The sequence below is a fragment of the Ascaphus truei genome, chromosome 6, assembly GCF_040206685.1.
Source record: "Ascaphus truei isolate aAscTru1 chromosome 6, aAscTru1.hap1, whole genome shotgun sequence".
NCBI lineage: Eukaryota > Metazoa > Chordata > Amphibia > Anura > Ascaphidae > Ascaphus > Ascaphus truei.
This window is the reverse complement of record NC_134488.1, coordinates 24,871,166-24,885,194: the sequence shown is the minus strand read 5'-3', so window position 1 is coordinate 24,885,194 and position 14,029 is coordinate 24,871,166. Positions and strand designations below refer to the sequence as shown.

The 14,029-nt window shown below is 41.3% G+C and overlaps 2 protein-coding genes across 3 annotated transcripts in view; one reads left to right on the top strand and one right to left on the bottom strand.

The window, feature by feature from the left end:
• The window catches only part of LOC142496764 (phospholipase A2 homolog otoconin-22-like), a 399,541-nt gene that overhangs the window by 259,507 nt on the left and 126,005 nt on the right, over nt 1–14,029 (bottom strand).
• Nucleotides 1–14,029, top strand: part of C1QTNF12 (C1q and TNF related 12) — a 66,931-nt gene that overhangs the window by 46,547 nt on the left and 6,355 nt on the right. For both annotated transcript variants that reach the window (XM_075603663.1, XM_075603662.1), the window contains one exon: nt 12,017–12,095. In XM_075603663.1, the coding sequence (XP_075459778.1) occupies nt 12,017–12,095 (79 nt within the window). The remainder of the gene's footprint in view (nt 1–12,016; nt 12,096–14,029) is intronic.

Here is a 14,029-nt window from a genome sequence, read left to right as displayed (position 1 = left end):
TAGTAACAAATAATAATAGTCATATAATGATTATAATTAAGTTGTAATTATTGGGGAATGATGGGCCATTTCCTTAATTATATTTATATCGCTGTGAACTCTAATACTATTTTTTATATTTGACTCACAAAAGATTGTGTAGATAGAGGAGATATAAAATAAAACTATTTCTTATGCATTTTGTACCTGTAATGTTATCGTGGCACTGGAAGCATCTCAGAGGCTGCAGTGTATTGAGATTAATTACTTATACGCATAGGTCATAGAGCATTTATTTAGGTTTTGTACTGTTCTTCATGACAGAAGTTCTTTATTTATTTTAAGGCGGCAAGACCATTTAAGTTTAATGTCATACTTATTCTATAAGAAGATATAGGAATATACCCTTTCATGTATATCCCATAATCGGGCAACAAAAAGATGTGATAGCATGGTAAGATAAAAAGCAGCGGTCCTCCTTCTATCATATATATCATGGCTGTCCTACAAGTTTCTGCTACATTTATTAGATTAACACAGGCTAAATGACTAGACTAAATCTTATGATTGTGCTCCTCCCGCTTCACTGCCTATAAATACCCCTATTCCTGTATTTCAGTTTTGAGCCGCCAACCTCCCTTCCCACCTCCTTCTCCAGCACTTTCCCTTGGCTATCATAGTTTAGGCACAGAAGTGATGCCAAAAACACACATGCACAATAAACTTGCTTGAGCTTCCTTACCAATCTCTGAATACATTTTGCCCTACGAATGTGCAAACTATTTTAACTCTTTATGTGTGCATATTGCAACAGGGACTTTAAGTGGATCAACAAAGTACACGTACTTACGTGCAGTTATCCCCTAAGGAAATGTGAGCAAAGACGGGTGGGGTGGCCATGTTGGTTAATTCTTCCATGTAGTAACAAAGGAGGGAGTTGTAGGTATGATATCTTTTATTGGACCAACACGTAGTTGAAATGTTAGAAGCTTTCCAACCTCTCAGGGTCCTTCATTGGGTTTCCCACCCCGAGGGGTTCGAACGCTTATAGTTTATTCGACCAAATATGTGTTGGTCCAATAAAAAGTATTATACCACCTCCTCCCTCACCCTTCTTTGTTACTCAATGGAAAGGTGTGACTATTATATCCTTGTGCTAGCCGACACCGTTTAATGATAGGCACCATGTGTTGGTGGACTGAAGAACATTGAGAAGAAGACGTGTTAGGCCGGTTGTGGTGACCAAGAATGGGAATGATAATGGAAACATCTACAACTCTCTGCAGCACTGTGCAGGTCAGACAGGTGAAGAAGTACCTACAGGGAAGGTGCATGCGCTGCACTGGCACTAAACTTGTGAAGATAGTTGATGCAGGATAATGTCGGGAAGCTATTAATGAGGCAACATGTTGCATGACCTTTAAACCATGGGGTTTAAACAAGAACGTTTACCACAATGCGGCTCGGGTTTTTGCGCTTGAAGGCTGCGACGATAAAAGATGCATTTTACTTGTTTACCACTTTTAATGGGGAGCTGAAAGTGGATCATATTGACCCATATTAACTAAGTAGTGCTATTCCACAAGACACCATCTGGTATGCACATGAATGGACTAGAACAGGGGTGCTCAACTCCAGTCCTCAAAGACTGCGCCTCTGATTGAGCCACCTGTGCTGATGCAGGGACTGATTGAGCCACCTGTGCTGATGCAGGGACTGATTAAGCCACCTGTGCTGATGCAGGGACTGATTGAGCCACCTGTGCTGATGCAGGGACTGATTGAGCCACCTGTGCTGATGCAGGGACTGATTGAGCCACCTGTGCTGATGCAGGGACTGATTGAGCCACCTGTGCTGATGCAGGGACTGATTGAGCCACCTGTGCTTAAGCTGGGATATACTGAAAACCTGACCTGTTGGGGAGGGCTTAAGGACTGGAGCTGAGCGCCCCTGGACAAGAAGATGTAATGGAATCGCACCACTTATTAAATATTGCCAATTTGACGGTATTTTATTGTACTGTATTTGTATGTATATAATGCCCGTCATTGTATACTGTGCAGAGATATTATTCAAGCTTATGATCACCTTAGAAAGAGATGTCATCCTCCCGTGAGATGACCCAAATGGGTGAGAGTTAGAGATTCTGGAACAAACTCTGGCGTTTTTAGGAATGAGACCGAATTGAAATCCATAAGACCACTGAGGCTAAAAATCAATGAGACTGACTGCAGATCGCGGGGACTCACTGAGAATCAGCCAGAAGTGACGTCTGCTTAAACCCTTTGCCTGTCTTTCTGACCGTGAAAAGGCTGCCAAATATTACAGCAAGGGACCATTTATCTTTTATTCATATAACTTACAGCGTTCCATGTTAAAATAGATAAGAAGTAAAGTGTGACTCACTGTGAGAGCTCATTTGCATGTCATTACCCAGAATCCCTGGCTGCAGTGAAAGCATTGTATACTAAGAGATAATGGGGAAGGACAGAGGTGCAGACCTGTCTGAGACACACGAATGTACCACGCGTGGTATTTTTATTTACTGTACGGTGGAGGGTTATTGTCACTTTTTGTACCCTCAGTAACTTTCTAATGTCTGGTTATTCCCCAAACTGTAACATATCATAAAAGAAAAAGTGCAGAGAGATTATAGAAAAGTGAATTTGCAGGAAGGCCGGAAAACTGAAAAACACGAGCGAGAGCCAAATGTCTTTTCAACATATCACTGTATTTACCTTCCCAAAATCATCCCCTCAGGTCCTGCCCCTCCCCCCTGTTCCTTGGCAGGTACGCCAGGACAGAATCAGGTTTTTGCACTTGTACCGTTACAGCCCTGCTGCCGTCAGCCTGATCTCATGCACTAGAAATGTTCCATTCACAGCCTCCTCTGCCCACCAGGCCTGGCACCCAGCACATTTCCCAGCAGAATTTGTTCACTGCATCATTTTCCAGTAAGCGGTCTTTTTATTGTTCTGAAGGGGCCTTATGTGATATTGTGTCTCAGGAGCTTTAGAATAATTAACATTACCCCTTCACCATGACATCTCCAGATGGGCGCCGGTAGTTTTTACATTTACAAATACATCACCAGTCTGGATACTGATAAGTATGTAGCTAAAACACCTACAGTGTTCAAAAGGTGGGCACTTAGATTGTAAGCTCTGCCGGTCAGGGATTCCTGATCCTGCTTTTGTGCTGGTTGCAATTGTTGTATTATAATTCACTTGATCCTCTTGTTTGTTTTTTTAAAGTGCTACATACTTTGTTGGTGGTATATTAATGAAAAATATATATTCACATATGCAAGGTTATTACTGATATACTGTACAAAAAAATAAAGTTCATGCAGCAGTGCCAGTAACTTGATAGCATAGAATATGCAGCGACAAATACAATAAAATATGCTAGATGAGTTACTGTCAAATAAAATCACTCCATATACCAGCTTCTATTATTATAAGGGATTTATAATGTTCCGATATATTCTGCAGCGGGGGCGGTGAAGAGCATAAGAATACAATTATAACACGATTCTATTCCATACTGAATATTTATTGCATAAATTAAAATATGTTCAACAGGGGCTAGGGCAGGCGTTCTCTATTCCAGTTCTCAAGACCCCCAAACAGGTCAGGTTTTCAGGATATTCCAGCTTCAGCCACCTGTGCTGAAGCAGGGATACCCTTAAAACCTGACCTGTTGTGGGGCTCTTGAGAACTGAAGTGGTGCACCCTGGTTTCAGGGGGTTAGTTAAAGGTTGATACCTTTATACAAGGAAATATTATGCAGCTTAGAGAAGCATTGAGTGCATTACAAAGCAAACCATTGCGATCCCCTTTGGCTTTTATGGGTCTAGTTGTTGGAGAGATGGCCTAAGAAATAGGAATCCCTGTAAGTGCAAGGCAGAGGTTTGCTGTTTCTGTAGGGTTCTGCCTTTATAAAAACACCTCTTAAATACGCAATGAATGCTACAGTATGTGCAAAAATAGAAACAAGTGAGGGGGTCGGGGGTGAAGAATAAATTAGACAGCATCAGAGTAGTCAAAGGAAAAATAAGAGTATGCGAGTATGCGAGTATGAGAGTATGAGAGTATGAGAGTATGAGAGTATGAGAGTATGAGAGTATGAAAGTATGAGAGTATGAGAGAGAGAGAAAGGGAGAGGGGGAGAGGGAGAGGGAGAAAGAGAGAGGGAGAAAGGGGGGAGAGAGACAAAGGAAGAAGAGGAGAGAAAATGAGAAATGAGCAGAGAGAAATAAAGAAAGAAAACAAGGGGATATTGGACACCTTATTTCCCTCTCCTGTCCTGACTCCTGATGTTATCCTGCGTTGTGTAAGAGAGATATTATTTTTTTTGTAATGCAGCTGGAATGTGGAAGTGTGAATGTAACTTCTACCCAGTAATCTAATGACAAACGTTTGGTGCCATCGGATATGCATCTAATACAATGAGTGGCCGACGCAGGAGCGCAAAATCTTGGCACCTAACTGCCTCACCTCTGACAGAAACCTTTGCAGTGTGATTTGCACACACGTGATGAGCCGTGCAATACTTGAAAAGAAAATCACTTAAACCTTAGCAAAATAACACAGAGAAAAACTATTTCCCCTGGGTTTATACCAGAAGACACCACACATTAGCTTTCTTAACTGCAAATAATGTAACAGAATGAATACTGTAGCCTGTATCAATATGCTTGACAGGCTCTCAGGAATTGTTTGCAGAAAGAGTGTGAGTTACAGGTCCATGGTAACTATGAGTTAGGAGATTTAAGAGATTTCTGGCCCCTTTTCGGGTTTCAGTTATCCTTCAGGACCACCTTTATAACAACTGGTTTCCACCACTCTTGTAGCCTACAGTATATACAATATACATCTCTGTAATGTCCCCTTTCTGTCCCTCTTATCCGCTGCGGAGCCACCATCATTTTGATGTCTAATTTACCTTCACACATCTCCTTCGTCATCGTATGTTGTCTTTCCTATACTTTCTTATTCCGCTCCATCCCTTATACTCATACATTAGCTTTACCTGCCTTCGATGTACCTAACACTCGGAGTCTGCTTGGGCTGACTTTTACCCACAACCATTGTCTCCCCACCCCTACTTCTAAGTCCATTATAGTTCCTTTTTTTCCCTCTTGCTTCTTTGAACTTGATGCATAACATGAAGTTTTATTGGTTTCACCACAGCATGTCTTGTGGTTGCCTTTGTTTGTTCCACTGAAGTTTCCCATCATGCCATGGCAATCTCCAACCTTTCCAGTCAACCCAGCTAAAGGTCAGGGTGCTTTTGTGTGTCGTAACTCAGTTGCAGTTCTCATATTGGACCACATTTTTCTCTGGTTCTCATCCACTGACAATAGAGACACTATCCTTGTTGAGAAACATGTCCAGCATTGTTCCCTCGGGACAAGTGATTTAGTACTATTTAAAGCAAAGAAGGGTGGGTAGGCGTGTTGGTCCTTTCTTGTATGTACTAACAAAGGAGGGAGAGGGATGAGGGGGTATGATACCTTTTTATTGGACAAACAAGTAGTTGACATGTTACAAGCTTTTGAACCTCTCAGGGTCCCTCATCCGAGTACCCTGACCCTGAGAGGTTGGAAAGTTTGTAACATATCAACCACTTGTTGGTCCAATGAGCGGTATCATACCCCTTACTCCCTCTCCCTCCTTTGTTAGTACTATTTAATGAAAGGAAACAAAGATATGCTACTGTATAACTGCAGCATAGGTACATTAATTAATATATCCCATATTAAAGCTGCAGGTTTTTTTTTTTTTTTTAATTTATTTTTTTACTTCAATAGTTTCATGTGTGCAATCTCTAATTACCTAAAGAACTGCATAGCTGCCGGTCAATTCGTTCTCCATGTATTTTTCTCCGGTCAATTATTTCTTCTTGTATTTTTTCTTACTACAGAACTGATTTATTAAAAAAAAACACACATGCAGGATATTGTCTGAACTGCAGCTTTAAGGTCTCCCATAGTATTAATCTGTTCCTTTATTTTTTTATTATGTAACTCATCTTCTTATAATTGATACTTGCAGATTTTAATTCAAGGCAAAAACAAATGTGGGATAATAGCAGCAGGTAATGATTGGAGGTTTGGGAATGGCATTGTACTGTAGATTTTCTGAATGAGACAAAAATCAATACTTTACATTTTCTTGCATATCATTTTTATATGGTTGAGGTCAATCGGCATTCAAGACGGTTGTCACGTTGTTCATCTATGTGTGTTTCAGTTATATCTTTGCAATTGACAAAATGTGCTAATCTGTGGATCTGTGATATAAGTTAGATACTGAAATGATCTCTCGTAGTCCCGAGCTGGATGTTTTCTTATTATTTCAGCTGAGTGTGATGCTGCTTACTTGATTGCAAGCAATATGTTGTGTGATTGGTGGCAGTAGACAGACCACATCAAGTATTTCTCATTGTTATCAAGCTCAACAATACCAAATGGGTGATTTGAAGTCTGTGAACGAAAAACAAATGGCATTTTAGTTGAATAGTAACCTAAGAAGTGAGACTTTGTTGATATCACTGAAGTCCCTGATGTTGGGGCCATGTATTCTACTGGACCTAAAGCTTTCCATGGAAGGATCCCTGATTATACCAAACACAACACACAACATACATACAGAAGGTACAGTTTCATAAACATTAAAACCAACACAAACTGGTATACACTCTTATAAATACACTTTACGTTTTTGTACAATTTACAGCAATACAGGCTAGAATAAAGTAATACGTATGACTAAACACATATATACTATTTACGTACTATATTTAGAAGGAAAAAATATATATATATTCATACATAAATTTATATATACAGATCTACACAGCAGCATTTTCTGATGTGAAATATTTTGGTATACTGCGTAAGCATCACCATTGAATCCTATGGAATAAATATGGTATGGCAACGTACTGCAATATTTTGTGGCAATATGTGGTTCAGCAACCCAGGTTACTTGCATACATAAAAATCTGGATACACACACACACATGAAAACATGCAATCATGAAACCATATATGTAAATATGCCCATTCATACATCCATGTGAGCAGAGTAGCCGCCTGGCATTTAAATGAACATGTCCCCTGATTACTGTACATCCCTACTTCTGCAGCCCTGATAGTTTCTTGTGAGTGCCATTCTGCGTCTCCATATCTCCCATGCGTTTCCCAGTTGATCTGCATTGGGGGCGAGTGGCCACAGTCTCCTCATCAGCAAGGAATCTCAGGCAGGAAGGAAGCATGTCAGGACCGGCCCTCCCCTGGCACAGAGCACTGCACATTGTTAGCGTGCTGGCTACGTGTGCATTATCTGTGTACACCAGTCATTCATTTCTTGGGAAGCCTGAGGGAGCATGAAGGCAATAATGAGCATTAACTCGTTCGTCCCTGAGACACTTCAAATGACAGCTCCTGTGATGACAGTCCTGAGATTGAGAAGCATTCCAGACATTGCTGCGAATTAAAAATGGCAGCAGGGCATGATTTTGTCCACCATCCGAATATTCTCTCCATGGGAACCTACAAAATATTTATCTGCATGGTTTGAAGTTGAAAAGAAATATAATCGGGGATGAACAAGATAAATAAAGGCCCACCCACTTTTTGAATGTTGACCCTCCATGCTAGTGGAAGTTCATTTCTCACAATTGATTTTGTTGTTCTGAAAACTACTGTCAGCATGTTCGGGGCATTGGACATGTGTTTACAGAGATCTTTGCTGCTAAAACAGAAAGTTAAGCGCGACACGTAATGTGATCTAATCGTGGTGCATATGCGTGTAATCGAGATCTTCAGCATTCAATACATTTTAACCATACTGAACTATTATTTCATCTTAGATAAGACACACAGCACCCATGCCTTCTAATCACACTGTTGCTATACCTTAACTCTGAACTGCAGCATCACTTTATTGTGGACGAATACTACAGTGTCCTGTTACCTCTGACACTTCAATCCAGCCCTACAGCATACATCAAGCCATTCACAGTGCATTGCGAATGCTACCCAGTGCTTGGCTAATGCAACTTCCCAATCTTTGTTTGCTATATCTATGAGTTTGTATTGCTTGGTGTTATCCATTTCCCTCTGCTACTGTACCCAATTTCTATACAGAGTGCCCTACCAGCGACCCCATTCCCCTTCATCATCTCTGCTGCATTTACAACCTTTCCCTGCCTCTCCATTAAACTTCATATTATTCAAAGATCCAGAAATCCTAACAGTGGAGAAAAAAAAAACGTATTGTCATAAGCATACAAACATCTTCGTTAGATATTCCGGTGTTGATTGAGGCAGTATGCAACCAGCTAATGAAGCATAAAAACATAATAGGCACTGTAACTACCGGATTTAAATCCCTGTGCCAGCTCCTTGGGTGATTGTTCAAGGCACGTCATCCTCTTGTGTCATATACACCAAAAATGTGATTTTTACTAGAGCTCTATGGGACAGATATTTAATACGCCTGTAGAATTTCATGTGTGCTGCTGCATGTATATATTCCAGAGTTCCACCCATTCCAATGATAGTATTGTAATCGCAAACAGCAATTAGTTCTTCCACTGCAGCGAGAGTGGCAGTCGTACAGTACAACAGCCTTGGGAATTATGCAAATGTTGGATTACCGCAGAGTTTGCTGGAATTATTACTTTTTTTTTTTAACAAAGGATATCTGGGATTTGGTGTTTGTTAGTAAAATAATGACTATTTGCCCATAGGCCGCCCATTATCTCGACCGCGCTTTTCTGACTGGTATTCGGAAAATTATGTTGAAGAGTGGTTAAGTTAAGGGGAGCCATTCCTTCTCGATCTGTAATCCTCAGGAAGGATATAAATCATGCAGGATGATGAGAAAAATAGATAATGTGCACTCAAAGGAGAAGCTTTATGTCCAATTATGACACTTGACGTGTGTAAAATAACAAGGCCGTAGACATCTAACTTTTATGCTTGTAAGTGTGCTCGTCTGTATCCACGCTTAAGAAGCCAATGTCACGGCTTTTAAAAAATTTTAGTAAACGCACCTAGGAAAAACAAATGTAGTTACATGACTAATTGGAAGGAAGACCTGGGCTCAGAGAGAATAGCTGTAAAGTCATGTATAGGCATAACGAGAGTGGGTATAGCAGACAGAATTAGGGTGCGGTTAATCTCAGGGCATAAAACAAAAAACAGGAAATAGTGGAATATGTTACAACATTTAAAAAATGGCTAAAGACCAATCTGCAATAGACTCACGTGTGTAGGTAGTAATCGCGCCTTTCCATGGGTGAAGATCATCCCTTGTATATAGTGGGTGGTTCCGGTACATATGTCCTCCAAGAATACTTTAAAAAATCAAAAGAGAGGTAAGCATAGTGCAAAACGGCTTTACTCAAAGTATAAAATATAAAACTCACGTAAAAAACCTCACAAACATATGTGAGTAATAAGCATATTTGACACAGCGGGAGAATTCTGGTTGTCTGGTTATTAATGATAGGATGTCGGCATTTGTGTCTTGGCGCCCTGCACGTTGCCCCAACTCAGACCTGCTACAACTTCCTGGTTGACATGCGCTGGCCTCCATGGGACTGGTAGTATGGCTGCCAGTGCTCAGTCTCTGGTCACCAGAGTGAGCCAGGTTCGTGGAGAGACTGTAAGGACTCACATGCTAGGACTGTGTTAGTTTATGCAGGCCCTTGCTAGACAACTATGTTTGCTACAACACCTGACTTCCTGGGCCTATAATAAGAAGGCACCTTTTCCTGCTCTCTGGGCTTCACAACATTTTTGCTACTGAGGAAGCCGGTTGTGTCGCTCCCATGCTGCTGTCTCCCTGACTGTGCTTCTGCTATCATCGAATACCTGGTTACAGATTCCAGCTTGTTCTCTTACTTTGCTGCTCTCTCCCTGCTCTGACCTTGTCTTGATTGACTACTCTTCTGTTTGCTGCCCGCCCCGACCTTGGATCGCCTGGCTACCCCTTCTGCCTGCTCCTCGCTGAACTCTCGGCTTATCATAAGACCACGGATTCAGATTCCTGATTCCAGCTTCCACCTAGATCCCACCTTCATTTACTTAGCTTTCGAGTTGTCTCCTGCCTTCTCCTCCACTCGCCAGAACACCTGTTCCCTGATTCCAGCTTCCACCTAGAACCCAGGCACTACTTCTGACTCTCCCCGTGGATTTTCCTTCGAACCGTGACACAGCCTGAGAAACCAGTGACCATACTACCAGTCCCGTGGAGGCCAGCGCATCCCGGACCAGGAAGTTATAGCAGGTCTCAGTTGGGGGGACGCAAAGGACACGATAATAGAAATACCAACATCCTATCATCAGTAACCGGAGGCTCAGGATTCTCCTGCTGTGTCCAATATGCTTATTACTCACACATGTCTGTGAGTTTCTTTACGTGAATTTTATATTTTGAGTAAAGCCGTTTTGCATTTTTTAAATTACTCTTAGAGAACATATCTACCGGAACCACCTACTATATACAAGGGATGATCTTCACCCTTGGAAAGGCGCAGTTACTACCTACACTTGGGAGTGTATTGCAGATTGGTCTTTAGCCATTTTTTGAATGTTGTAACATATTGCACTATTTCCTCTTTTTTGTTTCATGCCCTGAAATTATCCGAGCCCTAATTTATTCTGGAGACACTGTTAAAGACCCATTGGAACGTCTTTTATGTGGAGCTGCGTTCTATCCAGGGGTTGTATATTGCATTTTCAATAACTTCAGTGATATTACCTTCATTTTTTATATTGTTGGGAAGTCACTTGGGCTTCTTTTTCTCTCTATGACATTGGGTGTCTGCCTTTCATAGCTAAACCAAGAGATGGTAATCAGATCTTCTCCACAGTACACACCTCCTTATAGTCCTATATCTAAACATTGTGAGTAGGCATACTAAAGCACTTTACATGTCACAAATTATTAATATCCCCCTCGACTTCTAGTCATCGCCGGTGCTAAAGAGATCCATATCTGGAAACCATGTCATAAACTTTCTCCGCTCTACGGCAAATCGGGCCCGGCAGCTGCTTGGAAACAGACATAACCCGCTCCCATCTCCCACATAATAAACAGAATTTGGAATGTTGTTGTGATGGAAAAATTAACCAACCCAAGTCAGGGAAACACAACAGAATGTGATTGTTACCTGGCAACCACAAATATCTACATTTGGTATGGGGGTCCACACAGAGCCTTAAAAAGGTGTTTAAACACAAACTTGGAGTGAGAGAGTAAGCACGGCTTTGTATGGGTTGCTTTGGTCCTACAATATTTATAGTCCCCAATTATTATTTCTTGGGATGTCCATTGTTGGGTGTCCTATGTCCCCTTGCTATATGTATGAGAAAGGCGCTTTGTGGTTTTCCAGTGTAAATTGATTTAATTGGGAAACATTGTGGGCCATTATATCCTAAGAAGTGCTTCTCTGTGAGACCCCTTCTGGGCTTTTCAAGCGAATGGGCCTTAAATAGCCATATTTACTCCGTAAGAAACCTTCCAGGCAGGAAGGGCCCTTACAGCCCATTCACTTCAATGGGATGAAAAGAGACATCTTTACCAATGCAAGCTGCAACATTCCTTATGGCGTAGCCCTGAATATTATATAGGGCTCTGTATGCATTATTAGACTTTTCATTTATTTTTGGATCTGTCTTTTTCTATCAAAGTGGTTATTAAAAAATAAATGTAAAAAATCCGGGAAAAGAAAGGGTTTCATAAGTAAAATAACAAGGGCATGACAAAAATGTGGAATATCTTCCGGTTATATTTTATAGACTGCGTTCCGGACTTAACCCATTGTGTAATTCTCCTCCGACACTGGTGGACGTTTTATATAAACAGTGATTTCAATGCGCCGCACTATTTAAGAAGAAAGCCAAAGGTTTCATTATCCTGGATTTCCCCACGTCACGTTAAACGGATTATGCCGTCTCATTATCATCACACAGGGGCTGGCTGATCTTGTCCGTGCTCTTGTATTTTTCTCGTAGGTCGCTGGAAGTCATTGCTGGCTTGGAAAGTAACAGTAAAATATTCACTGTCCACGTCCAGGGATTGTTACAGCTGCAGGTAAGGAGCAGGAGGGAGAACGTAGATGAGAAAATCACAAGATCGCTGTGTATATGTAAAGTATTCTTACATTAATAAATCCAGATAGAGCTTTTTTCATTAGCAGTCTGTTAGTTGTTACGGGTCACACTAGGTATAGAAAGAAGATGGTCCTTCATCATGCAATAACACATCACAGTCAATCACAGCGCCATCCGTCCAGTTCCCACATGCATTTGCTTAACACATTACACTGGGCTGCTTGGTTTACTTTTTCTATAGCACTCTTGCCATTTTTGTCATCCACAACATTGTTGGGATTTGCCATTATCTGTCAATAATATTCCGTGCAGTATATTCCAGTCCAACTCCAACCCAACTCCAGTCCTCGAGGGCCACCAACTGGTCAGGTGTTAAGGATATCCTGCTTAAGCACAGTTGGCTCAATCAGTGGCTCAGTCGTTGACTTTGATTGTAAGTTTTTCCAGGACAGGGACTCCTTTTCCTAATGTTAATTTTATGTCGGAAGCGCTTATTCCCATTATGTGTTATTTATATTATTATGTGTTGTAATAATTATTATGTCACGTGTATTACCGCTGTGAAGTGCTGTGTACATAAATAGTGCTAAATAAATAAAGACATACATACATATATAGTGTATGTGTATGTGTATATATCTCAAATAAAAGGATCCCTTGTGAGCACATTCACGTCTCTGACAGGTCTGCAACCCTGTCTTTCCCCATTATCTCTTAGCAAATAGTGCTTTCACTGCAGCCGGGGATTCTGGGTAATGACATGCAAATGAGCACACAGTGTCACCATTGGAATCAGAAAATCCCTTGAGTCCGTTCTTTCTTTACTTAGTTCTCTGGAACATTATGAGACGGCAAGAAATGACTGTCGGGGTTTTGGGCTGGATAGACATCATCTTGCGAGCCATAATGTTTCTCCGGTGACATTTGTTTTTGTAGCGGAGGAGCAGCTTTAAAATAGTCCGGAGGCGTTTGATTTCGTTACTTTGCCTCAGCTCCATGAACACAACATTGGGAAATGTTATTGTAGTAACAGTTTATAAAAGCAATCAACCGCAAGGCCGTATGCAAATACAATATCTCAGGCGTGTTCAGTCAACACTCAGTATGGAGCTGTGCCCAATGTGCGATTTTATAAAACAATCCTTTTTTTTTTTTTTTACTATATTGAGGCACAAAATCAACAAGTCTGATCACAAAAAAAAGAAAAATGCCAGGATATGTATGTGTAACAGGGACTTATCCCTGTGGAAGAAAATGCCTCTAAATCCAGCAGAGAACTGGTTAAGTGCGGCAAGGCAATCAAACCAGACTCCAGCTGCCTAATCAGAGCTCTGTGAAATAGTGTCATGTGAGACACAGGAAGAGTTTTTCCTCAGTACACAAGGGTGCTGACAAGAGGAAAGAGGTCTTGAGCAGAAAGGCTGTGCTGAGATCAAGACACTCAGACACCTATATTCCTGGACACAGGGGACCCAGGAGCATACCAGAGACGGACATGAAGGGCCACCTGCTTTAAGGTATATCTTGAGACTTTGGGGAATAGGCTGGTAATGGGACTATCCCTCCAGCCCTGCAGAAAGGGACTGGGGAAGTATGTTAGCCCTTACAAGGGACAGGTGTTTGTTGTTTTTGTATATTTGTGTTTGCTGTGCTATTTAAAGGAACAGGCAATAAAGCCTTATTTAAATTTCACCTTAAAAACGGTCTCCATTGTGTACCTCTGCACACATCTCTTACATATGGTGTCAGAAGTGGGATGAGAGGTGGCCCTTGAAGTTCAAAGGGGCCCCGGGGACTGCCTGTGAAAAAATGTTCTGCTTTTGCTTGCATAAGTTCCTGCAACAGTCTGAGCAACAAAACACGTGCAGCAGTGACCAGAATTAAAGGGCTACACATCCAGGCAGGAAAACTACA